The following is a 21049-nucleotide window of genomic DNA, read 5'->3' on the forward strand; positions in this document are numbered from 1 at the left end:
TCAAAATGGAGGAAGCTGCTTTTAGTAGTTTGCAATCGCACAAAGGAAAAAAGATAAAGAGCTATTCAGTAGGATTTAAGGTCCAAGCTATTGAATACCGGTACAGTATGCTAAAAAGAACAGTAAGCAGCTATGTTTTATTAATATACCGTAGCTGCGTGTGTCAAATACTGTATGAGTCATTAAACCTCCTGGTGGTAGAGGGCGCTGCCGCGCTAGTGATCCTTCTTGCGACTTCCGGTACTGCAGAAGAAGTGACAACACGCAGCAAGAGATTTATTTATTTTTTCTCTCGCCTGAACTTTTACTTTTAACATGGAGGATTACATACCGGTATCTAAAATAAAACAGTTTTCTAAACTGGACTTTCAATGGAAGCAGGAGGTAATAATTAAAGGAATATCTCCATCGAGACAGAGAGACTTTTAAAACTGAAGAAAGAAAATAATGAACACTTCTATAACCAAGTTATCGATGCTTTTGGTCAGAAGGAGCTGCAAATGGACTCCATTTATAAGTACAGGTAAGACCATAACAACGTTTTTTTTTATTAAATGTGCTTTTCATATATGCTTACATCACACTCAAAGCGCACGCCTAAATTTACCGCATTCCTTTTGGTAAACGCCGGAGTGAGAAGAGGTTTTAAAATAATTACCGCATGCACGGCCATCCCGCCGGCTTCCGGTAAACGCCGGAATGACAGGAGGTTTTAAATTAATTAACGCCCCTGCGGCTATTCAAGGAAATACGGTATATCCATTTCAGATATCAACATAAAAGTCCCTCTATCTTTAATAGGTGTACAAATCAAGTTGAGGCCCACAAAAAAAAAAAAAAAAAAGAGTAAATGAAAGTTCCTGAACTGGAATTTGCACAACTTCCCAGATGTGTGGGCGTCTGTGACTCACCGCTACGGCGTGGGAGGAGCTGCCGTGGACATGCAGGGCGGGGGAGTTGTAGTGGGAGATGGCAGCTCTAGACAGAGTGGCTGGTGGGGTGAAGCCCACTGTGTGGCCGCCGTATGAGAGCCCTGCAATGACAGGAAGTTAGTCATCAGTGGGACACGGCCTCATATATTGAACTCAGCTGGATAGTCAAAATGTATCAGAGCGCCCCCGCCCCCCCCAAATCTTTCAATTTTTCAGTATGCTGCCCTCGGTGGAAAAAGTTTGGACACTCCCTGCTAAACAACGACTTGTGATTTATTCCTATCTGGATCAAAATCATTCCTTATGGCTTGTTTTTACAGCAAAGGTCAGGTTGATACGGCCGAGTTATAGTGCTAGGAAATCCCTGACACACACAACTCTTGATTGCCCAAACATAAAATATTTATACTTCTTTCTTCCGGTCCAAAGATTAATTCAAACCGTAAACGATAGGCCAACACAACTTTGACAAGTCATCATAAAAACACGTTACGTAAGTTGACTTTGTGGTCTTGATTTCGACAGATAAAAAGGGCTGCTGGCAGGTTTTGTATCATAATCAGAGGAGCTTTTATTGTGCGCCAATGCTGAAAGCACATTGACCTTTTAGAGCAGTGGTCCCCAACCACCGGGCCGCAGCCCGGTACCGGTCCGTGGATCGATCCGGGCAGCACAAAAAATTTAAAAAATATATATATATTAAAAAAAAAATTGTTTTTTTGTTTTTTTAATTAAATCAACATAAAAAACACAAGCTACACTTACAATTAGTGCACCAACCCAAACAACCTCCCTCCCCCATTCACACTCATTCGCACAAAAGGGTTGTTTCTTTCTGTTATTAATATTTCTGGTTCCTACAATATATATCAATATAGATCAATACAGTCTGCAGGGATACAGTCCGTAAGCACACATGATTGTATTTTTTTATGACAAAAAATAAAATAAAAATACCATACTCCTCCCCGGTCCGTGGGACAAATTTTCAAGCGTTGACCGGTCCGCAGTTACAAAAAGGTTGGGGACCACTGTTTTAGAGGACTACACTCACTACGTTTCCATGCACTAAACTACCGTATTTTCCGCACCATAAGCTGCACCTAAAAACCACAATTTTTCTCAAAAGCTGACAGTGCGGCTAATAACCTTATAGAGCGCCTTATATATGGATTAATATTAATATTTATTTTCATAAAGTTTAGGTCTCGCAACTACGGTAAACAGCCGCCATCTTTTTTCCCCGTAGAAGAGGAAGCGCTTCTTCTTCTACGGTAAGCAACCGCCCCATAGAAGAGGAAGCGCTTCTTCTTCTACTGTAAGCAACCGCACCCGCCCCCGTAGAAGAAGAAGCGCGCGGATATTACGTTTCATTTCATTTGTGTGTTTCTGTAAAAACCACAAAATGTCTCCTACTAAGAGACACGCGTACAAGGTTCCACTGACTTTTGATAATTCCTGTGAACCGCACTGTGGATACAACGGGAACACGTACGGTGAATATTCGCACCACAGGGAATGAGAAGTCGTCCTTCACTGTGGTTCTAGCTTGCCATGCTAACGGCCAGAAACTTCCACCCACGGTGATATTCAAAAGGAAGACCTTGCCAAAAGAGAACTTTCCAGCCGGCGTCATCATAAAAGCTAACTCGAAGGGATGGATGGATGAAGAAAAGATGAGCGAGTGGTTGATAGACGTTTACACGAAGAGACCGGGTGACTTTTTTCACGCAGCTACGTCCCTGTTGATCTATGACTGCATGCGCGTCCACATCACAGATGGTGTCAAAAAACAAGTGAAGCACACCGAAGAAGAATAATTCGAGGGATTTGTGGATGAGTAATAACTTCAGAAAGTGAGCTTTAAATGTTTATTTTGTGTGTCGTGTGACATTAACGTATGAGCAACGTTGAATTATTGATGTTGCTATTGCTCTGCACTATTTTGAGTGTTACTATTTTTGTGATTGCACATTTGCACATTACATTTTGGGAGTGAACAGAGTTGTTAGAACGCTGGTTTGTAATATATTATTAAAGTTTGACTGACCTATCTGACTGTTTTGTTGACATTCCCTTTAGCGTAGCGTAGGTGCGGCTAATAGCACGGGGCGGCTAAGAGGTAAACAAAGTTTTGAAATATGCCGTTCATTGAACGTGCGGCTAATAACACGGGGCGCCTTATGGTGTGGAAAATACGGTAGTCTGATTTCTCAAATTGTTTGTTTTTTATTTTCACACCTTCATGTGAAGTTCAAGTGTCCACGCACTCTCTCTAATGCTACTATTGGTCAAACGCAGCTTATTTCCTTTTAGCACGGATAAATATATTGCTTTTCCGGTTGACCTACGACGTCACCCTAGTCATCTGTGGATCCTTATAACTCGTATTATGTGATGTCCGCTGAATTGGCGCAGATTAGAAATATCACGTCTCTAATGGCTATGCTGATGTTAAATAGCAGACAGCATCAAGAATGTATCTTGGATTGTGCTACAAACATGACGCTACTACCAAGAATGTACCGGGGCGGATGCAGCTCTGCAGCAAAGAAGGACAGGCAGGAGGGTTATTGCAAAGGAATTTTTGGATGAAGAATCATGGAAATAAAACTTTTGAGTGTCTCAGAGTTCATTCATAAGGCTCTGTGGATTAAAGGAAGGAGTTTTAAATCTGGGGCCGTACTTATCAAGCTTCTTAGAGTGCCATTTTACACTTAAGTCCTGAGAATTTGCGAAATTTAGTCCTACTCTCAAACTTAAGAATAAAAGCTTTTTATCAACGTTCTTAAGTCTAAGAATCACTCCTACTCTCCACGATATTTAAGAGACCTTCAGAGGTGTCTTAAGTGGTTAGGAGTTGCCAGCAGGGGATGGCACTAAGAGACGTGCGCGAACGTTCAGGGAACGGAACAATGTTTTTTTTTTTTGATGACGAGCAGCTGATCAAACGGTATCATTTAGACAGAGAGGATATTATTTTTGTCACAGATTTAATACTTTTCGATTCCTTGTTGATTTCTGCATGTGTCTGCAGTGGGCTAGTATATATAGAGCCACCCACACCAGTTTCAAATTAGTTGCCTAATTAATGAATTGGAAAGAAAATGTTATGACAGTAGCGTATGTGTGTGGCCGTGAGGTGAGTGACGTCAGTGAGTGTGTGGGCGATAGAAGAGAGGGAGCGGTAGCGTGAGTGCCGGCGGGGACTAGTTTGTTTTGTATTATTTTGTAGTTTATTGTCAAAATATACACTCCCATTGTCCACTTAAATATTTCCAAGATATTTCTTTATTCTTAGACAACGGATTCCCTTCCGTGATTGGTCATTTCTATGGACACAGAAATGACGTCACCTAAAATTCCGTTTACGGCACATAATAATGTCGTAATTCAGCTCTGAGTGTGACACTTAAGATTCAGTCCTACACTTCGCTGAAAGTGTAAGACGCTTGATAACTAACTTTTAAGTGCAGCTTTCAGCGAATAATTTATTTACTCTTAAGTCAACTCTTAGCAGACTTCTTAGGAGTAATTCTAAGAAGCTTGATAAGTACGGCCCCTGAAGGAAAAGAGCGTTTGTGCCCCGACTAATAGTGTTCCAGAGGAAGGTTGCTGTTGATCTGGACTATCTTGCCAGTTAAAAGCCTACTGAAATGATTTTTTTTTATTTAAACGGGGATAGCAGATCCATTCTATGTGTCATACTTGATCATTTCGCGATATTGCCATATTTTTGCTGAAAGGATTTAGTAGAGAACAACGACGATAAAGGTTGCAACTTTTGGTCGCTGATAAAAATAAAGCCTTGCCTATACCAGAAGTAGCGTGACGTCACCGGAGGAAGGACTCCTCACATTTTCCCATTGTTTACAATGCAGCGAGAGATATTCGGACCGAGAAAGCGACGATTACCCCATTAATTTGAGCGAGGATGAAAGATTTGTGGATGAGGAAAGTGAGAGTGAAGGACTACAGTGCAGTGCAGGACGTATCTTTTTTCGCTCTGACCGTAACTTAGGTACAAGGGTTCATTGGCTTCCACACTTTCTCCTTTTTCTATTGTGGATCACGGATTTGTGTTTTAAACCACCTCGGATACTATACCCTCTTGAAAATGAGAGTCGAGAACGCGAAATGGACATTCACAGTGACTTTTATCTCCACGACAATACATCGGCGAAGTTCTTTAGCTACTGAGCTAACGTGATAGCATCGGGCTCAAATGCAGATACAAACAAAATAAATAAATCCCTGACTGGAAGGATAGACAGAAGATCAACAATACTATTAAACCATGGACATGTAACTACACGGTTAATAATTCCCAGCTTGGCGAAGCCTAACAATGCTGTTGCTAACGACGCCATTGAAGCTAACTTAGCAACGGGACCTCACAGAGCTATGCTAAAAACATTAGCGCTCCACCTACGCCAGCCAGCCCTCATCTGCTCATCAACACCCGTGCTCACCTGCGTTCCAGCGATCGACGGAAGGACTTCACCCGATCATCCGCGCGGTCGGCGGCTAGCGTCGGCTAGCGCGTCTGCTATCCAAGTCAAAGTCCTCCTAGTTGTGTTGCTACAGCCAGCCGCTAATACACCGATCCCACCTACAACTTTCTTCTTTGCAGTCTTCATTGTTCATTAAACAAATTGCAAAAGATTCACGAACACAGATGTCCAGAATACTGTGGAATTTTGAGATGAAAACAGAGCTTTTTTGTATTGGATTCAATGGTGTACCAATACTTCCGTTTCAACGATTGACGTCACACGCATACGTCATCATACATAGACGTTTTCAACCGGAAGTTTAGCGGGAAATTTAAAATGTCACTTTATAAGTTAACCCGGCCGAATTGGCATGTGTTGCAATGTTAAGATTTCATCATTGATATATAAACTATCAGACTGCGTGGTCGCTAGTAGTGGCTTTCAGTAGGCCTTTAAGTGAATACAAAGTTATTGTTCATCAGTTGGGAGTGCACAAATGCAGCGTGAAGATGTTTGTGTACGCTCTATTTCTTAACTTTCATAAACCTGCTTTACTATTTTTCATCTCATTCATATTTTGTTCGGAGTCCGAATTAAGACGGCATTCTCCATTTCTTTAGCTTCCCTTTTAAATAAATCTCAATTTCTTCTACCGTCGACGCACTTGAAAATGTTCCGTTCCTTTAATATCTGAAGCAAATAAAAAGTCTCTTTCATTACAATTAGGTTTGCAAAATTCTGGGAATATTCAAAGTTGCAAACTTTCCATGGGAATTAACGGGAATTAATGGTAATAAACATTGAATGCAACATGCTAGATCTTGCAGCATGATTATTAGCTAAAACAACCAGATTTCATGCAAATTCAGTAAAATTTCAACCCTGCACTGTGCATTTAGAGCCCGACTGTTTGAGAAAATGGGACTGATTTAGGGCATGGCTGTTTCAGTAGTTTGCTTCTCTACAGGTGAAAGTTGGACATACCAGGTGATATTGGGCGGCTGGAGCTGGGGGAGGGGCTGTAAGGGATGGGGCTGGACACCGTCCTGGCTCTCAAGCCCTGTGCCGACATCTCATTGAAGTACCTGACAGAGCGACAAGTCACATAAGTCAAAAAAACTGGGCAGACAGAATAGTTTGAGTGTTTTATGTCGATTGGTGATTGTTGCGGCTGGACGCCTCGCCTCGTCTCGTACCGCTCGTCGTCCATCTCCAGGCTGGACTCGCTCTCTGACAGCTGTCTGCACAGAGCCTCCCGGCGCTCCATCTCTCTCTGCAGCTTTCTCTGCAGCCTGATGTTCTCCTCCCTCATGTGTCGCTCCTCCTCGATGTACTGGGCACGCTTCTCTGTGTCTAAGAGGTACAGACAGACATTTCTTTCCAACAATAACCCAGCTGTTTGAATGACAGTGTCTGCGTTTAGCACAGGTAAGCAAGCACCTACTGTACTGCTTTTCTGCAGAGGACTACATTCTCAAGTTTGGGCTCCCTCTGGTGGCCAAAGCGAAGCAGGTAACTAGTGTATACCTCAGGGCCATTCAACCACCCAAACATTATTATTTTTAGACTCTGCCACACCCTCACGTTTTACTGCACTAATTGACAGTTGTACAATATATATATATATATATATATATATATATATATACATACACATATATATATATATACAGTATATATATATATATGTACACTACCGTTCAAAAGTTTGGGGTCACCCAAACAATTTTGTGTTTGAGCCTTCATTTCTAAGAACAAGAATAGACTGTCGAGTTTCAGATGAAAGTTCTCTTTTTCTGGCCATTTTGAGCGTTTAATTGACCCCACAAATGTGATGCTCCAGAAACTCAATCTGCTCAAAGGAAGGTCAGTTTTGTAGCTTCTGTAACGAGCTAAAGTGTTTTCAGATGTGTGAACATGATTGCACAAGGGTTTTCTAATCATCAATTAGCCTTCTGAGCCAATGCGCAAACACATTGTACCATTAGAACACTGGAGTGATAGTTGCTGGAAATGGGCCTCTATACACCTATGTAGATATTGCACCAAAAAACAGACATTTGCAGCTAGAATAGTCATTTACCACATTAGCAATGTATAGAGTGTATTTCTTTCAAGTGAAGACTAGTTTAAAGTTATCTTCATTGAAAAGTACAGTTTTTTTCCTTCAAAAATAAGGACATTTCAATGTGACCCCAAACTTTTGAACGGTAGTGTATATATATATGTGTGTGTGCTTACACTAGTCAAAGATCCTCTATATCAGTGTTATCAACCTTTATTGCCTTGAGGAGCACATTTTACATTTGAAAACTCTCACAGCACACAACAGAGTGCGCATGTAGGAATGGCAACAGATACACAGATTAATATGTACCTTCTGCCCTTTAGTGGAAGAACATGTCATTGTTCTGTCTGTCACTGGCATAGACACATAAATACATCATTAGGTCTTCAAGACATTTAAGGTAGAAAGATACATTATTTGTAGAAAACTCATAATAAATAATTATCCAACCAATGAGGTGAGTTTGGATAATTTCCCGCAACACAAATGATTGGCACAATGGTTCGGAATCACAGTAGGAGCGCTCTGCTCTTTGTAAGAACATATTGCAAGTCAAAGATCCTCTAAATGAGGAGCATTCTGCTGCAAAATCAATTGTCAAAGATCCTCGAGATTACCCTTATTTTGCTATTTTTAAGAAGCTTCAGCAAAAACAGATATCAAAGATCTACAAGATGACATGAAACTTTTACGGCTTAAGAATCTACTGCAAAAACATAAGTCTTACTGTTTTAGGAACCTCATTACAAAAAAAAATTAGTCAAAGATCCTCAAGATGACATGAATCTCGTACTGTTTTAAGAACCCTATTACAAAAAAACATTAGTCAAAGATCCTGAGGATGACATGGATCTCTTACTGTTTTTAAGAAACTACTGCAAAAACACAGTTTAAAGATCCTTTAAATGCCATGAATCTTTTACTCTTTGTAGAACCCTCTTACAAAAAACACTAGTCAAAGATCCTCCGGATGACATTGTTTGCAGTTTTTAAGAACTTACTGCAAAAACACTAGTCAAAGATCCTTAAGATGACATGAATGTTTCTCTTTTTAGAACCCTATTACAAAAAACATTAGTCAAACAGCCTCAGGGTGACATGAATTGTTTGCCGTTTTTAAGAACCTACTGCAAAAACACTAGTCAAAGATCTTTAAGATGGCGTACATATTTTGTTGTTTTTAAGAACCTACTAAAATACAAATCAAAGATTTGTCCTCAAGATGACAAATAATTTGCTGTTTTTGAGAACCTACTGCAAACACACCAGTCAAAGATCCTCAAAATGACATGAGTCAGTCGCTGTTTTTAAGAATCTACTGCAAATAGACCACAAGACAAAAATCCTCAAGATGACATGAATATTTTGCTGTTTTGAAGAACCTACTGCAAATTCACAAGTCAGAAATTCCTAAGATGACATGAATTTGTTGCTTTTTTAAGAGCCAACTACAAAAACAAATATCCTCAAAGTGACATGAATATGGCAACTAAAACACTCATCAAAGATCCTCAAGATGACAAATATTTTGCTGATTTTGAAAAATTACTACAATAACACTAGTGAAAGACCTGGAAGATGACATTAAGTGTTTGCTGTTTTTAAGAACCTACTGCAAAACCACTAGTCAAAGATCCTAAAGATTAACAATATTTTGCTGTTATTAAGACTTTACTGCAAAAAAATACTAGTCAAAGATCCTCAAGATGTCAATCTTTTGCTGTTTTTAAGAACCCACTGCAAAATCACTAGTCAAGGATCCTCAAGATGTCAATCTTTCGCTGTTTTTAAGAATCTACTGCAAACAAACAACGAGACAAAGATTCTCAAGATGACACAAAATGTTTGCTGTTTTTAAGAACCTACTGCAAAAACACCAGTCAAAGATTCTCAAGATGGCATGAGTCTTTTGCTGTTTTAGGAACCTACTGCAAAAACCAGAGTCAAATATTCTTAAGATGACATGAAATGTTGCTCTTTTTAAGAACAAGTCAAAAAGCTTCAAGATTATTTTTTGGTTTTTTTTAAAGAATCTCCTGCAAAACAACCAGTCAAAGATCCTCAAGAGGACATATGTTGCTGCTTTTAAGAAGCTACTGCAAAACTACCAATCAAAGATCCTCAAGATGACATATGTTGCTGCTTTTAAGAAGCTACTGCAAAACTACCAATCAAAGATCCTCAAGATGACATATGTTGCTGCTTTTAAGAAGCTACTGCAAAACTACCAGTCAAAGATCCTAAAGATGAAAAATATTTTTCTGTTATTAAGACTTTATTGTAAAAAAACACTAGTCAAAGATCCTCAAGATGTCAATCTTTTGCTGTTTTTAAGAACCCACTGCAAAATCACTAGTCAAGGATCCTCAAGATGTCAATCTTTCGCTGTTTTTAAGAACCTACAGCAAACAAACAACCAGACAAAGATTCTCAAGATGACACAAAATGTTTGCTGTTTTTAAGAACCTACTGCAAAACCACTAGTCAAAGATCCTAAAGATGTAAAATATTTTGCTGTTAAGACTTTACTGTAAAAAAACAGTAGGCAAAGATCCTCAAGATGTCAATCTTTTGCTGTTTTTAAGAACCCACTGCAAAATCACTAGTCAAGGATCCTCAAGATGTCAATCTTTCGCTGTTTTTAAGAACCCACTGCAAAATCACTAGTCAAGGATCCTCAAGATGTCAATCTTTCGCTGTTTTTAAGAACCCACTGCAAAATCACTAGTCAAGGATCCTCAAGATGTCAATCTTTCGCTGTTTTTAAGAACCTACAGCAAACAAACAACCAGACAAAGATTCTCAAGATGACACAAAATGTTTGCTGTTTTTAAGAACCTACTGCAAAAACACCAGTCAAAGATTCTCAAGATGGCATGAGTCTTTTGCTGTTTTAGGAACCTACTGCAAAAACCTGAGTCAAATATTCTTAAGATGACATGAAATGTTGCTCTTTTTCAGAACAAGTCAAATAGCTTCAAGATTATTTTTTGGTTTTTTTTAAAGAATCTCCTGCAAAACAACCAGTCAAAGATCCTCAATATGACATATGTTGCTGCTTTTAAGAAGCTACTGCAAAACTACCAGTCAAAGATCTTCAAGATGACATATTTTGCTGTTTTAGAGAACTACTGCAAAAACACTGGTCAAAGATTGCATGAGGTTTTTTGCTGTTTTAAGAACCGACTGCAAACACAGTCCATGATCCTGAAGATGAGATGAATTATTTGCTACTCCTGTATGAGAGGATAGGGTCCTCCTAGAAGAATACTAGCCTCGCCAAAGACTAAGGTTGTAAACTAGATTGATGTAAAAAGAAGCCCTCATTAAGCGATGTGCGTACCACATGACAGCACCTGGATCACATGACAGGTCCACAAAAGGCCACTTACGCTGCAACTCGGTGGCACGCAGGCTCTTCTTAAGCCTCTCCACCTCGTTCTTCAGGAAGCGGATATGCTGCATCATGTTCTCGGGGGAGTCGATTTCCATGGAAACGTCTCTCGGGGACGGAGTGGCGGACACGGGCTGGTCCAGCTTCTCCTGTAGGATTCTGGTGTTGTTGCAAAAGTGGCCATCAATACAATCATCCTCAGCATGACTACTGAAGAGATGGATATGGATTTATTCAAACATTAAAGTCAAAAAAGCACCGTTTCTCTGCCTCCAGTTTGTCCATTCGCTTCCAAAGTCTGTTGACGAGGGCTTCTTGTTCCTGCTCTAATGTGTTCTCGAGGTCAATCTTCTCCCGCCTCAACTGGAGGATTAATGAGAGGAAAACATTCAGTCAATGGTAACGTGTGCAGCATGTTCATTTCAAGGTCTCAGTCCAGATAGCGGGCATGCCTGAGGATGCAGTCAGCCAAAAAACTAGCGAGGCTTACACGTTTCTTACCATTTTTACACCGCAATGGCCTTGTTAAGGTGTGCCTTCTCACTAGAACTATTTTATGGGAACATTCTTTTACAATACACACTCCGTGTATTAAAAATTGCAGTGAGGAAGTTGAAAAGGGTCCAATAAAACCAATCAAGGACAAAATAGTGATGGAAACTAGAACTGATAGTCTGTTAACCATTTTCTGTTGTGTGGAGTTTATTGTTAATCATTTTGAAGCAGAAGACACATTAACTTTTCATGTTAAAATAAAATACATTTACATTTTTACTGTCAATTTGTTTGATTATATTTAAAAAATTTATATAATTTTTTTCTGTGACCATTTTTTTAAACACATAAAATAGTTATAAAAATATTATTTCGAAGTTAATATAGAAAAATTAGCATTTTCTCCTATATACATTTGTTCTTTAAAAGTTGATCACAAAAAATGCTAATTATTTTTTTCTGTAACAATTACATTTCAAAATTATCCAAAAGTTGTTATACAAATATGAATTATTTTGAAAGAAACTGGTTGCTCTACTTTGCATTCTCCTGTATACAAGCTGTTTACAAAAAATGTTTATATTTTTGTTCTCTGTCATTTAAAAAAATTCCATACAAATATAAATTACTTTGAAATAAATTGATGTAGGAGATTTTGATCTCCTTTGCATTTTTTTCCTATATAAATGTTTTCTTTAAATGTTCATACAAAATCTGTGAAAAGGAAAAAAACTAAACAAAATTATTACTGAAATGTCATCTTCAGAAATAGTTTACTTGATCTAAAATGACATAAAAATGAAGTACCAAAAAAAAATTCATAGTATAAAAGAAAAAAACAAACATCCATGTTACCTTTGTGTTTCCCACAATGTAAAAATGTGTTTAAATAGAACTCTAGAAATAAAAAAGGATTAACTGGCTGGAATATAAAGACAATATAACATACATCCATAAACGTGGATGCATATGCAAAAGTGCAATATATTTATCTGTACAGTGATGTATTTATTCATATCTGCACCTTACTCCTCTTTTATCCTGCACTACCATGAGCTAATGCAACAAAATGTTGTTCTTATCTGTACTGTAAAGTTCACATTTGAATGACAATAAAAGTAAGTCTAAGTCTCTAAAATTAATCAAAATTGTACTTAGTTTTTCCTGTTGTTAAAAATGTTTCAAAAAATCTATACAAAATAATCAATAATCCATTTAGTAAATTAAGTGAAATGGCAGAAAATCAGAGTTGTCATTGGGAGGAAATTGGCTAAGTGTAGTGACGCCCTGTTCTGGTCATAGAACGCTCCATTTGGAGAAGTATGCAGCATAACACACAAGCACCACTCAGACTGAACCCCAACTAATAAACATTTACAGCAACAATCCCCCCAGGAGACATCTGACTGAGGACCACAAACTTAGCTGGAAGTGAAAAGTCGACGTCATCCAACTTTGGCGTACGTTACCTGCTCCAGCGTGAGCTGCTTGGAGATGGTCTCGTTCTCCATCTTCTTGATCTTCTTCATGAGCTTGTTGACCTGGAACTCCTGCTCCTGCTCCAGGTGCTGCTCCAGCTCGGCCTTCTCGTGCTGGAGCTGCGATGGAGCGAAGAAGGGAAAAAAGAGCGGGGTTGAGCGAGCCGTGAGTCACCCGTCAACTATTTGAAGACAACAGTGGAAAATATGTCCAATGTTGGCTTGAAAAGGAAGATGGAAATGAATGAAGTGGCAGCCATGGTAACCACATTGGGCAGATAAGACACTAACGAGAGGTGAGGGTCAAAAACGCGTCTTTGTGTCAAATTATATGAGCAGCACTTACCAGTCACTAGGAAAAGTGCTCATGTATTCATTTATGGGGAACAACTGTTTCCATAGTCCTTGCAACGACTAAAGCAGACATGATTGAAGGTGCAAGCACAGAATGCTAGCAGAAACACTGCAATGAAGTCAGAGAAAGCCTTTCAAATGAGGACATGGATTAAGTGAGATCATCCGCTCCAGGGTCAAACTGTGGCACTCATGCCACCTTTGTTGAAGGGCTGGGCGATAGATAGGGCAAAAAACATGATAGGGGACGGCGTGGCGAAATTGGTAGAGTGGCCGTGCCAGCAATCTGAGGGTTACTGGTTCAATCCCCACCTTCTACCATCCTAGTCACGTCCGTTGTGTCCTTGAGCAAGACACTTCACCCTTGCTCCTGATGGGCCTGGTTAGCGCCGTGCATGGCAGCTCCCGCCATCAGTGTGTGAATGTGGAAATAGTGTGAAAGCGCTTTGAGTTCCTTAAAAAAGTAGAAAAGCGCTATACAAGTACAACCCATTTACCATTTATGATCACGATTACTCTCAGCACATTCAATCGATCGCAACTGGACTGTTTGGTTTGTCTAAGAGGACGTTTTTGCCTCTCATCTGACCAATCTAAGTCTAAGACTAGATCTGACCAATCTAAGTCTAAGACTAGATCTGACCAATCTAAATCTAAGACCAGATCTGACCAATCTAAGTCTAAGACTAGATCTGACCAATCTAAGTCTAAGACCAGATCTGCCCGATATAAGTCTAAGACTAGATCTGAACAATCTAAGTCTAAGACCAGATCTGCCCGATATAAGTCTAAGACTAGATGTGACCGCATTCAGACTAGATGTGCCCAATCTAAGTCTAGATGTGACCAATCTAAGTCTAAGACCAGATGTGACCAATCTAAGACTAGATCTGACCAATCTAAGACTAGATGTGACCAGTCTAAGACTAGATGTGCCCAGTCTAAGACTAGATGTGCCCAATGTAAGTCTGAGACTAGATGTGCCCAATCTAAAACTAGATGTGACCAATCTAAGTCTAAGACTAGATCTGACCAATCTAAGTCTAAGACTAGATCAGACCAATCTAAGTCTAAGAATAGATCTGACCAATCTAAGTCTAAGACTAGATCTGACCAATCTAAGTCTAAGACTAGATCAGACCAATCTAAGTCTAAGACTAGATCTGACCAATCTAAGTCAGACCAGCTGTGACCAATCTGAGTATAAGACTAGATGTGACCAACCTAAGTCTAAGACTAGATGTAACAATCTAAGTATATGCCTAGATGTGACCAATCTAAGTAAGACTAGATGTGACCAATCTAAGTAAGACTAGATGTGACCAATCTAAGTCTAGGCCTAGGTGTGACCAATCTAAGTCTAGGCCTAGATGTGACCAATCTAAGTAAGACTAGATGTGACCAATCTAAGACTAAATGTGACCAATCTAAGTCTAAGACTAGATGTGACCAATCTAAGTAAGACTAGATGTGACCAATCTAAGTCCAGGCCTAGATGTGACCAATCTAAGTCCAGGCCTAGATGTGACCAATCTAAGTCCAGGCACAGATGTGACCAATCTAAGTCCAGGCACAGATGTGACCAATCTAAGTCTAGGCCTAGATGTGACCAATCTAAGTCTAGGCCTAGATGTGACCTATCTAAGTCTAGGCCTAGATGTGACCAATCTAAGTCTAGGCCTAGATGTGACCAATCTAAGTAAGACAAGATGTGACCAATCTAGGTAAGACTAGATGTGACCAATCTAAGACTAAATGTGACCAATCTAAGTCTAAGACTAGATGTGACCAAGCTAAGTCTAAGACTATATGTGACCAAACTAAGTCTAAGACTAGATGTGACCAATCTAAGTCTAAGACTAGATGTGACCAATCTAAGTCTAAGACTAGATGTGACCAATCTAAGTCTAAGACTAGATGTGACCAATCTAAGTCTAAGACTAGATGTGACCAAGCTAAGTCTAAGACTATATGTGACCAAACTAAGTCTAAGACTAGATGTGACCAATCTAAGTAAGACAAGATGTGACCAATCTAGGTAAGACTAGATGTGACCAATCTAAGACTAAATGTGACCAATCTAAGTCTAAGACTAGATGTGACCAAGCTAAGTCTAAGACTATATGTGACCAAACTAAGTCTAAGACTAGATGTGACCAATCTAAGTCTAAGACTAGATGTGACCAATCTAAGTCTAAGACTAGATGTGACCAATCTAAGTCTAAGACTAGATGTGACCAATCTAAGTCTAAGACTAGATGTGACCAAGCTAAGTCTAAGACTATATGTGACCAAACTAAGTCTAAGACTAGATGTGACCAATCTAAGTCTAAGACTAGATGTGACCAATCTAAGTCTATGACTAGATGTGACCAATCTAAGTCCAGGCCTAGATGTGACCAATCTAAGTCCAGGCCTAGATGTGACCAATCTAAATCCAGGCACAGATGTGACCAATCTAAGTCTAGGCCTAGATGTGACCAATCTAAGTCTAGGCCTAGATGTGACCAATCTAAGTCTAGGCCTAGATGTGACCAATCTAAGTCTAGGCCTAGATGTGACCAATCTAAGTCTAGGCCTAGATGTGACCAATCTAAGTAAGACAAGATGTGACCAATCTAGGTAAGACTAGATGTGACCAATCTAAGACTAAATGTGACCAATCTAAGTCTAAGACTAGATGTGACCAAGCTAAGTCTAAGACTATATGTGACCAAACTAAGTCTAAGACTAGATGTGACCAATCTAAGTCTAAGACTAGATGTGACCAATCTAAGTCTAAGACTAGATGTGACCAATCTAAGTCTAAGACTAGATGTGACCAATCTAAGTCTGTGATCATAAACTGATGAAGTGTACTCGGATGAGAGGTGAAATGTCTTCTAAGACAAACCAAACAGTCCAGGTGTGATGGACTGGATGAGACTACAGTGATCAAAGTCTTTTTTCGGTGGTCGAGTTTTCGGTACATCACTTGTCAATAGTACACAAATAATAGGCTGTATAATTCTATTCATACTGTAATGACCAACTAATGTTAATGTTTTATGTTTGTGTGGCTTGGATTGGTTGTCAGTTTTTCCCATGTTTGCAAACACACCGTCCATACCTGAAAGGTGATTGGCGGAGAATAGAGAAGTGTTGTGTACAGAGGGGAAACGCGGACTCACAGAGACGAAAGTGTTTGCACGGGAGGTAAAACCTGTAGGAATTGTGCCATTTGTTATCCTAAGATTGGTAATAAAAGTTGAAACTTATTTCCACAACGTTTTATTTATTATTATTTGTATTCTTTAATGACTTTTATACATCAGTGCGTCTCACCAGTGCTTTGGTAAATGACAAGCGGTGCCCCACACTGCAGTTATTAAAACCCAACTACTGTATCTTATATTGAATGAAAGTACATCAAAGTGCAGTTTGAATTTGAAGTACTGTATAATATTGTGTACCAACACATTAAACACGTTCAATGAATATTTCAGAATCAAAAGGTTTTTTTTAACAAACAAAAAAAAGATTTGAACACAAAGTGCCTGCAGAGTTTTTTAGTACATGTTATATCAGAGGAGGTGAATATCTGCAGACACAAAGAAAATGTGTCATAAAAAAATATTTAGGTAGAAAAATGCCTTTTTTTAATTAAATTAGTTGGTGTGTTTATTCTCCCAGTCGAACCAGTAGTTCAGTCACAAAGACATTCTGTGCCTGCCTGCAAGTCCACATTCAGGGCAGGAGTACTGGTAAGCTGCAGTATAACTAAAGTCTGTCACTGAAGTCACTCCTCCTTCTCAATGTTGTGTTACAACTTCTACACGTGTTCAGGTTCTCCACTAAACTGCCAAAATACCTGTGGCCGTGGTTACAGGCGCGGTCCCTATGACATCATCGAGTAATTTGCATAATTGGCTACGATGGATATGATTTTCTTTAAAAAGGCTCAAAAAATGTATGTAAATCTGTTAGTATTAATACTTGTTTTTAAATTGTTTTGTCATATTTTCAATTGTTGCTGCTTTTTGTACGATCATATAATCGCACTTTGTTGACTTTTAAGTGGCATCTTAACAGTCTTAAACGGTCGTACAAGTATCAAACGCAGGGTTTCTGCAGGCATCAGCTAGTCTAATTGAATGCTTTTTAATGCAACTTCAAATACATTTAAAGCCCATGCCCTACTGCAGATAGTTATTATATATAGTCAAAAGCTTACAATTGTGTGTTGAACAAGATTGTAAGCTTTTGACACCGACAATCTAGTTGAAAAGTTTCCATTAACTGTTACGCTCTAGCGAATTACAATTAGCTCACAAGACTGTTTCATGTGTTTATTTATATTTTCTTTCATAAAGCAAAAGTCGCTTTTTTTTGGTCACGCCAAAGAAATTTGACAATGTGAACGGCTGCCTGCCTTTAATCGGCTATTGATGATTAGTTAATAGTATGTGTCACTTCACCACCTTGATGCCCAGTGAGCAAAGTTCGGAGGTCTTTCCGTACAAACCGCCTGCGCTCACTAAATATAAAGAAGAAAACAAAAAGTCATGAAAACTTCCCACACCCTGAACGACTCTATAAAAAACATTTCCATCAAAGACAAAATAAACAAAATTGTAATTAGGCGCTTTTTTTTTTTTTTTTTGTATTTTATGTTGTACATGTTTCTTTTGTTTATTCTTTCCTTACGGTCGTTGTTTCTACTTCTTAATTACTGTTGGAAAATTACAGGAAAAAAATATTTGTACGTACATACAAATGTATAGAGACATATTTACACCTGTGTTCCAATTGCTTGTGTCATATTGTTGTTTAAAAAAAAAGAGTTGTGATTAGGGATGTCCGATAATGGCTTTTTGCCGATATCCGATATTCCGATATTGTCCAACTCTTTAATTACCGATACCGATATCAACCGATACAGATATCAACCGATATATACAGTCGTGGAATTAACACATTATTATGCCTAATTTGGACAACCAGGTATGGTGAAGATAAGGTACTTTAAAAAAAAAATAAAATAAAATAAAATAAGATAAATAAATCAAAAACATTTTCTTGAATAAAAAAGAAAGTAAAACAATATAAAAACAGTTACATTGAAACTAGTAATTAATGAAAATTAGTAAAATTAACTGTTAAAGGTTAGTACTATTAGTGGACCAGCAGCACACACAATCATGTGTGCTTACGGACTGTATCCCTTGCAGACAGTATTGATATATAATGTAGGAACCAGAATATTAATAACAGAAAGAATCAACCCTTTTGTGTGAATGAGTGTGAATGAGTGTAAAAAAAACAAAAAACAAAAAAACAAACAAAACCGATACCGATAATAAAAAAACCGATACCGATAATTTCCGATATTACATTTTAACGCATTTATCGGCATCGACATCTCTAGTTGTGATAGGTCAGCTTGTTACGACATCATTTCCGGGGTTTACAAAGCCCACCTTTGCCACAGTCTTCTCCTACGGTTTCGAAAAAAAAACTGTGCTCATTAAAAATGGCCGATGTATTAAAATGATTTGTTCCAGCTCAAACGTTTAAGTGTGGCTTCCACTACTACACACGGGACAACAAGTGGAAGAGAATTGCAAGTAGGCACTGCCTGTGCGTACTGAAACACAGATGGTGCACGACTGACAAGAGGCTCACACATCCATCTAACTCCAGTCAAGCGCTGAGAAGGATGCACAGAGCAAGAGCGCTTGAATCCAGTTTGAAAGCCAGACATGAAGACGCAACATTTTTTCAAATATGTGACCTGTGCTGGCAAAATGAGTCACAATGAGGAAATTTTAAAAACGGAGTTATTGTTATTTACACATTCTCCATCTAAAGACCTTCAAAATGATGTATGGTTTGTTGGAATCGGACAGAAAATGACCGAGTGACATCCGATTGAAGTCGACCAAGTTTGAGGGTCCGTTTTGAGAAAAACCAGCTTAAAGTTTACTGTTCCAGAACAGAATGTTCCAAAACTCCATAGCAACCATACCTTAAAAGTCCTTGTAGCAACAACAAAATTGGTACAATTAAAGTCAAATCCATGTCTAAAGGAAACATATATATTCAACTCTATTGAAAACGGTTATGTACAAAAATGTCAACACTGTTATGTCACAGTTTTTTTGTTCACTGGTCAGTTTGTCAGCTGTCCGTAATATTCCTGACCAGCAGCACTAAGAAGATTCGCCGACTGCAGTGAATTTAGCGCACTTGCAACCGCCTGTGTACCCTCTCCACCTTCTAAATCCATTACGGAATGTAAAACAGTCGAACTTATCCACAAAAATATTAATTAAATGTTCGAAAATCACCTTTTTTCACCAAATATTCCGCTCGAATTACTGTGTTGTTTTTCATCAGGGCGCTGCCATGATACCACAATGCACCGCGCGGGGTGATTCAACCACTGAGGGTACGCCTCACAGCGACCGCTTAGCAACAAGCCGGATTTGTTTACGTCGGGACAGGTTTAAAAACTCGAACTATATTGGTTCAGAATGGCGTCGTCGGGAATTCCATGCTCATTTTTAGAAAGTAGGTAAACTTGGCGTCACAATGATAGCAAATATGGCTAGGGGGATTCCCCCTTATTGCCGCCAGTGAGCGTTGAAAACACTTGATTTTCTCAAGGAATTTTAACACAAAGGACTAATTTCTGAAGACATACCTCGTACAAAACCTTCAAATAAAGGTGATTTAAGATGTTTTCTTGCTATTTCGATGATTGGAATCGCTAGATTGTGGCTTTATGGACTCATTTTTGTGAAAATCCCAATTTCAACCAAGATACATTTTTTTCACTTATTTGCCTGTAGCTCAAAATTAGCCTGTGCGTATTCCGCCTCATTTTGCCAGCACGGGTCACATATATCTACGATGGCAAAATGATTAAGTTCATTCCCATTAATCGCTCCATGAATCGACTTATTGACTATCGGTCTCGGTCTGCAATTTTATGAAGTTTTTTCATGCCTCTGGAAATCAAATATAATGCTTTTTCATGCCTTCGTTTCTTCAAAATCCATTTAATGGCTTTTTAATGACCTGTAACAGCAACAATAAATAAAATCAAGTGGATATTGCAACACGAGTCGTGTCAGACAGGTAAAAAAACGATGTACTTTCTGCTTTTTCTACTACTACTGTTGACCTCAGCTTTGGCCGAACAACAAGTTCCACTTCCTGTTCTGCGGTTATCATCACATTTATCCTATTTACCCATTTTTCCCCTTTGTTTGATCAAACAATGTCCTGCTGAAGGGGTATCTGGGCCGTAATAAAGGCAGCCGGGGTGTATTTCACACAGTTTTCCCGCGATTGCACTCACATGCATGAGCTTCCTGGACAGCTCGTTGGTGAGGAACTCCTCCTCCTTCTCGTAGTTGACGGCCAGGGTCTCTTTCTCCTTCTGGAGGGCTTGGATCTTCTTAAACAAGGTGTTGCTGATGAACTCCTCTTCCTGCTCCGCTCGGGCTTGCTGCAATAAGCATAGTAAATATTAGCCAAGCGCAGTGGAACACCTGAGTTGAAACATGTAGTACAGTGTTTTTTAACCTTTTTTGAGCCGAGGCACGTTTTTTGCGTTGACAAAATGCGGAGGCACACCACCAGCAGAAATCATTAAAAAACGAAACTCAGTTGACCGTAAAAAGTCGTTGTGGCAATTGTTGGATATGACTTTAAAGCATAACCAAGCATGCATGACTATAGCTCTTGTCTCAAAGTAGGTGTACTGTCACCACCTGTCACATCACACTCTGACTTATTTGGAGTTTTGTGGTGTTTTCCTGTGTGTAGTGTTTTACTTTTTGTCT

General features: G+C 39.0%; 1 protein-coding gene across 1 annotated transcript in view; it reads right to left on the reverse strand.

Moving 5' to 3' along the window:
- LOC133657616 (coiled-coil domain-containing protein 6-like) overlaps positions 1-21049 on the reverse strand; it is a 35126-nt gene that overhangs the window by 11089 nt on the left and 2988 nt on the right. Inside the window, exons 2-8 of the mRNA XM_062059137.1 lie at positions 20563-20712; positions 12855-12983; positions 11150-11253; positions 10889-11049; positions 6625-6781; positions 6413-6513; positions 912-1033 (exon numbers count right to left, since the gene is read on the reverse strand). Of these exons, the coding sequence (XP_061915121.1) occupies positions 912-1033; positions 6413-6513; positions 6625-6781; positions 10889-11049; positions 11150-11253; positions 12855-12983; positions 20563-20712 (924 nt within the window). The remainder of the gene's footprint in view (positions 1-911; positions 1034-6412; positions 6514-6624; positions 6782-10888; positions 11050-11149; positions 11254-12854; positions 12984-20562; positions 20713-21049) is intronic.

Source organism: Entelurus aequoreus, linkage group LG09, assembly GCF_033978785.1.
Source record: "Entelurus aequoreus isolate RoL-2023_Sb linkage group LG09, RoL_Eaeq_v1.1, whole genome shotgun sequence".
NCBI lineage: Eukaryota > Metazoa > Chordata > Actinopteri > Syngnathiformes > Syngnathidae > Entelurus > Entelurus aequoreus.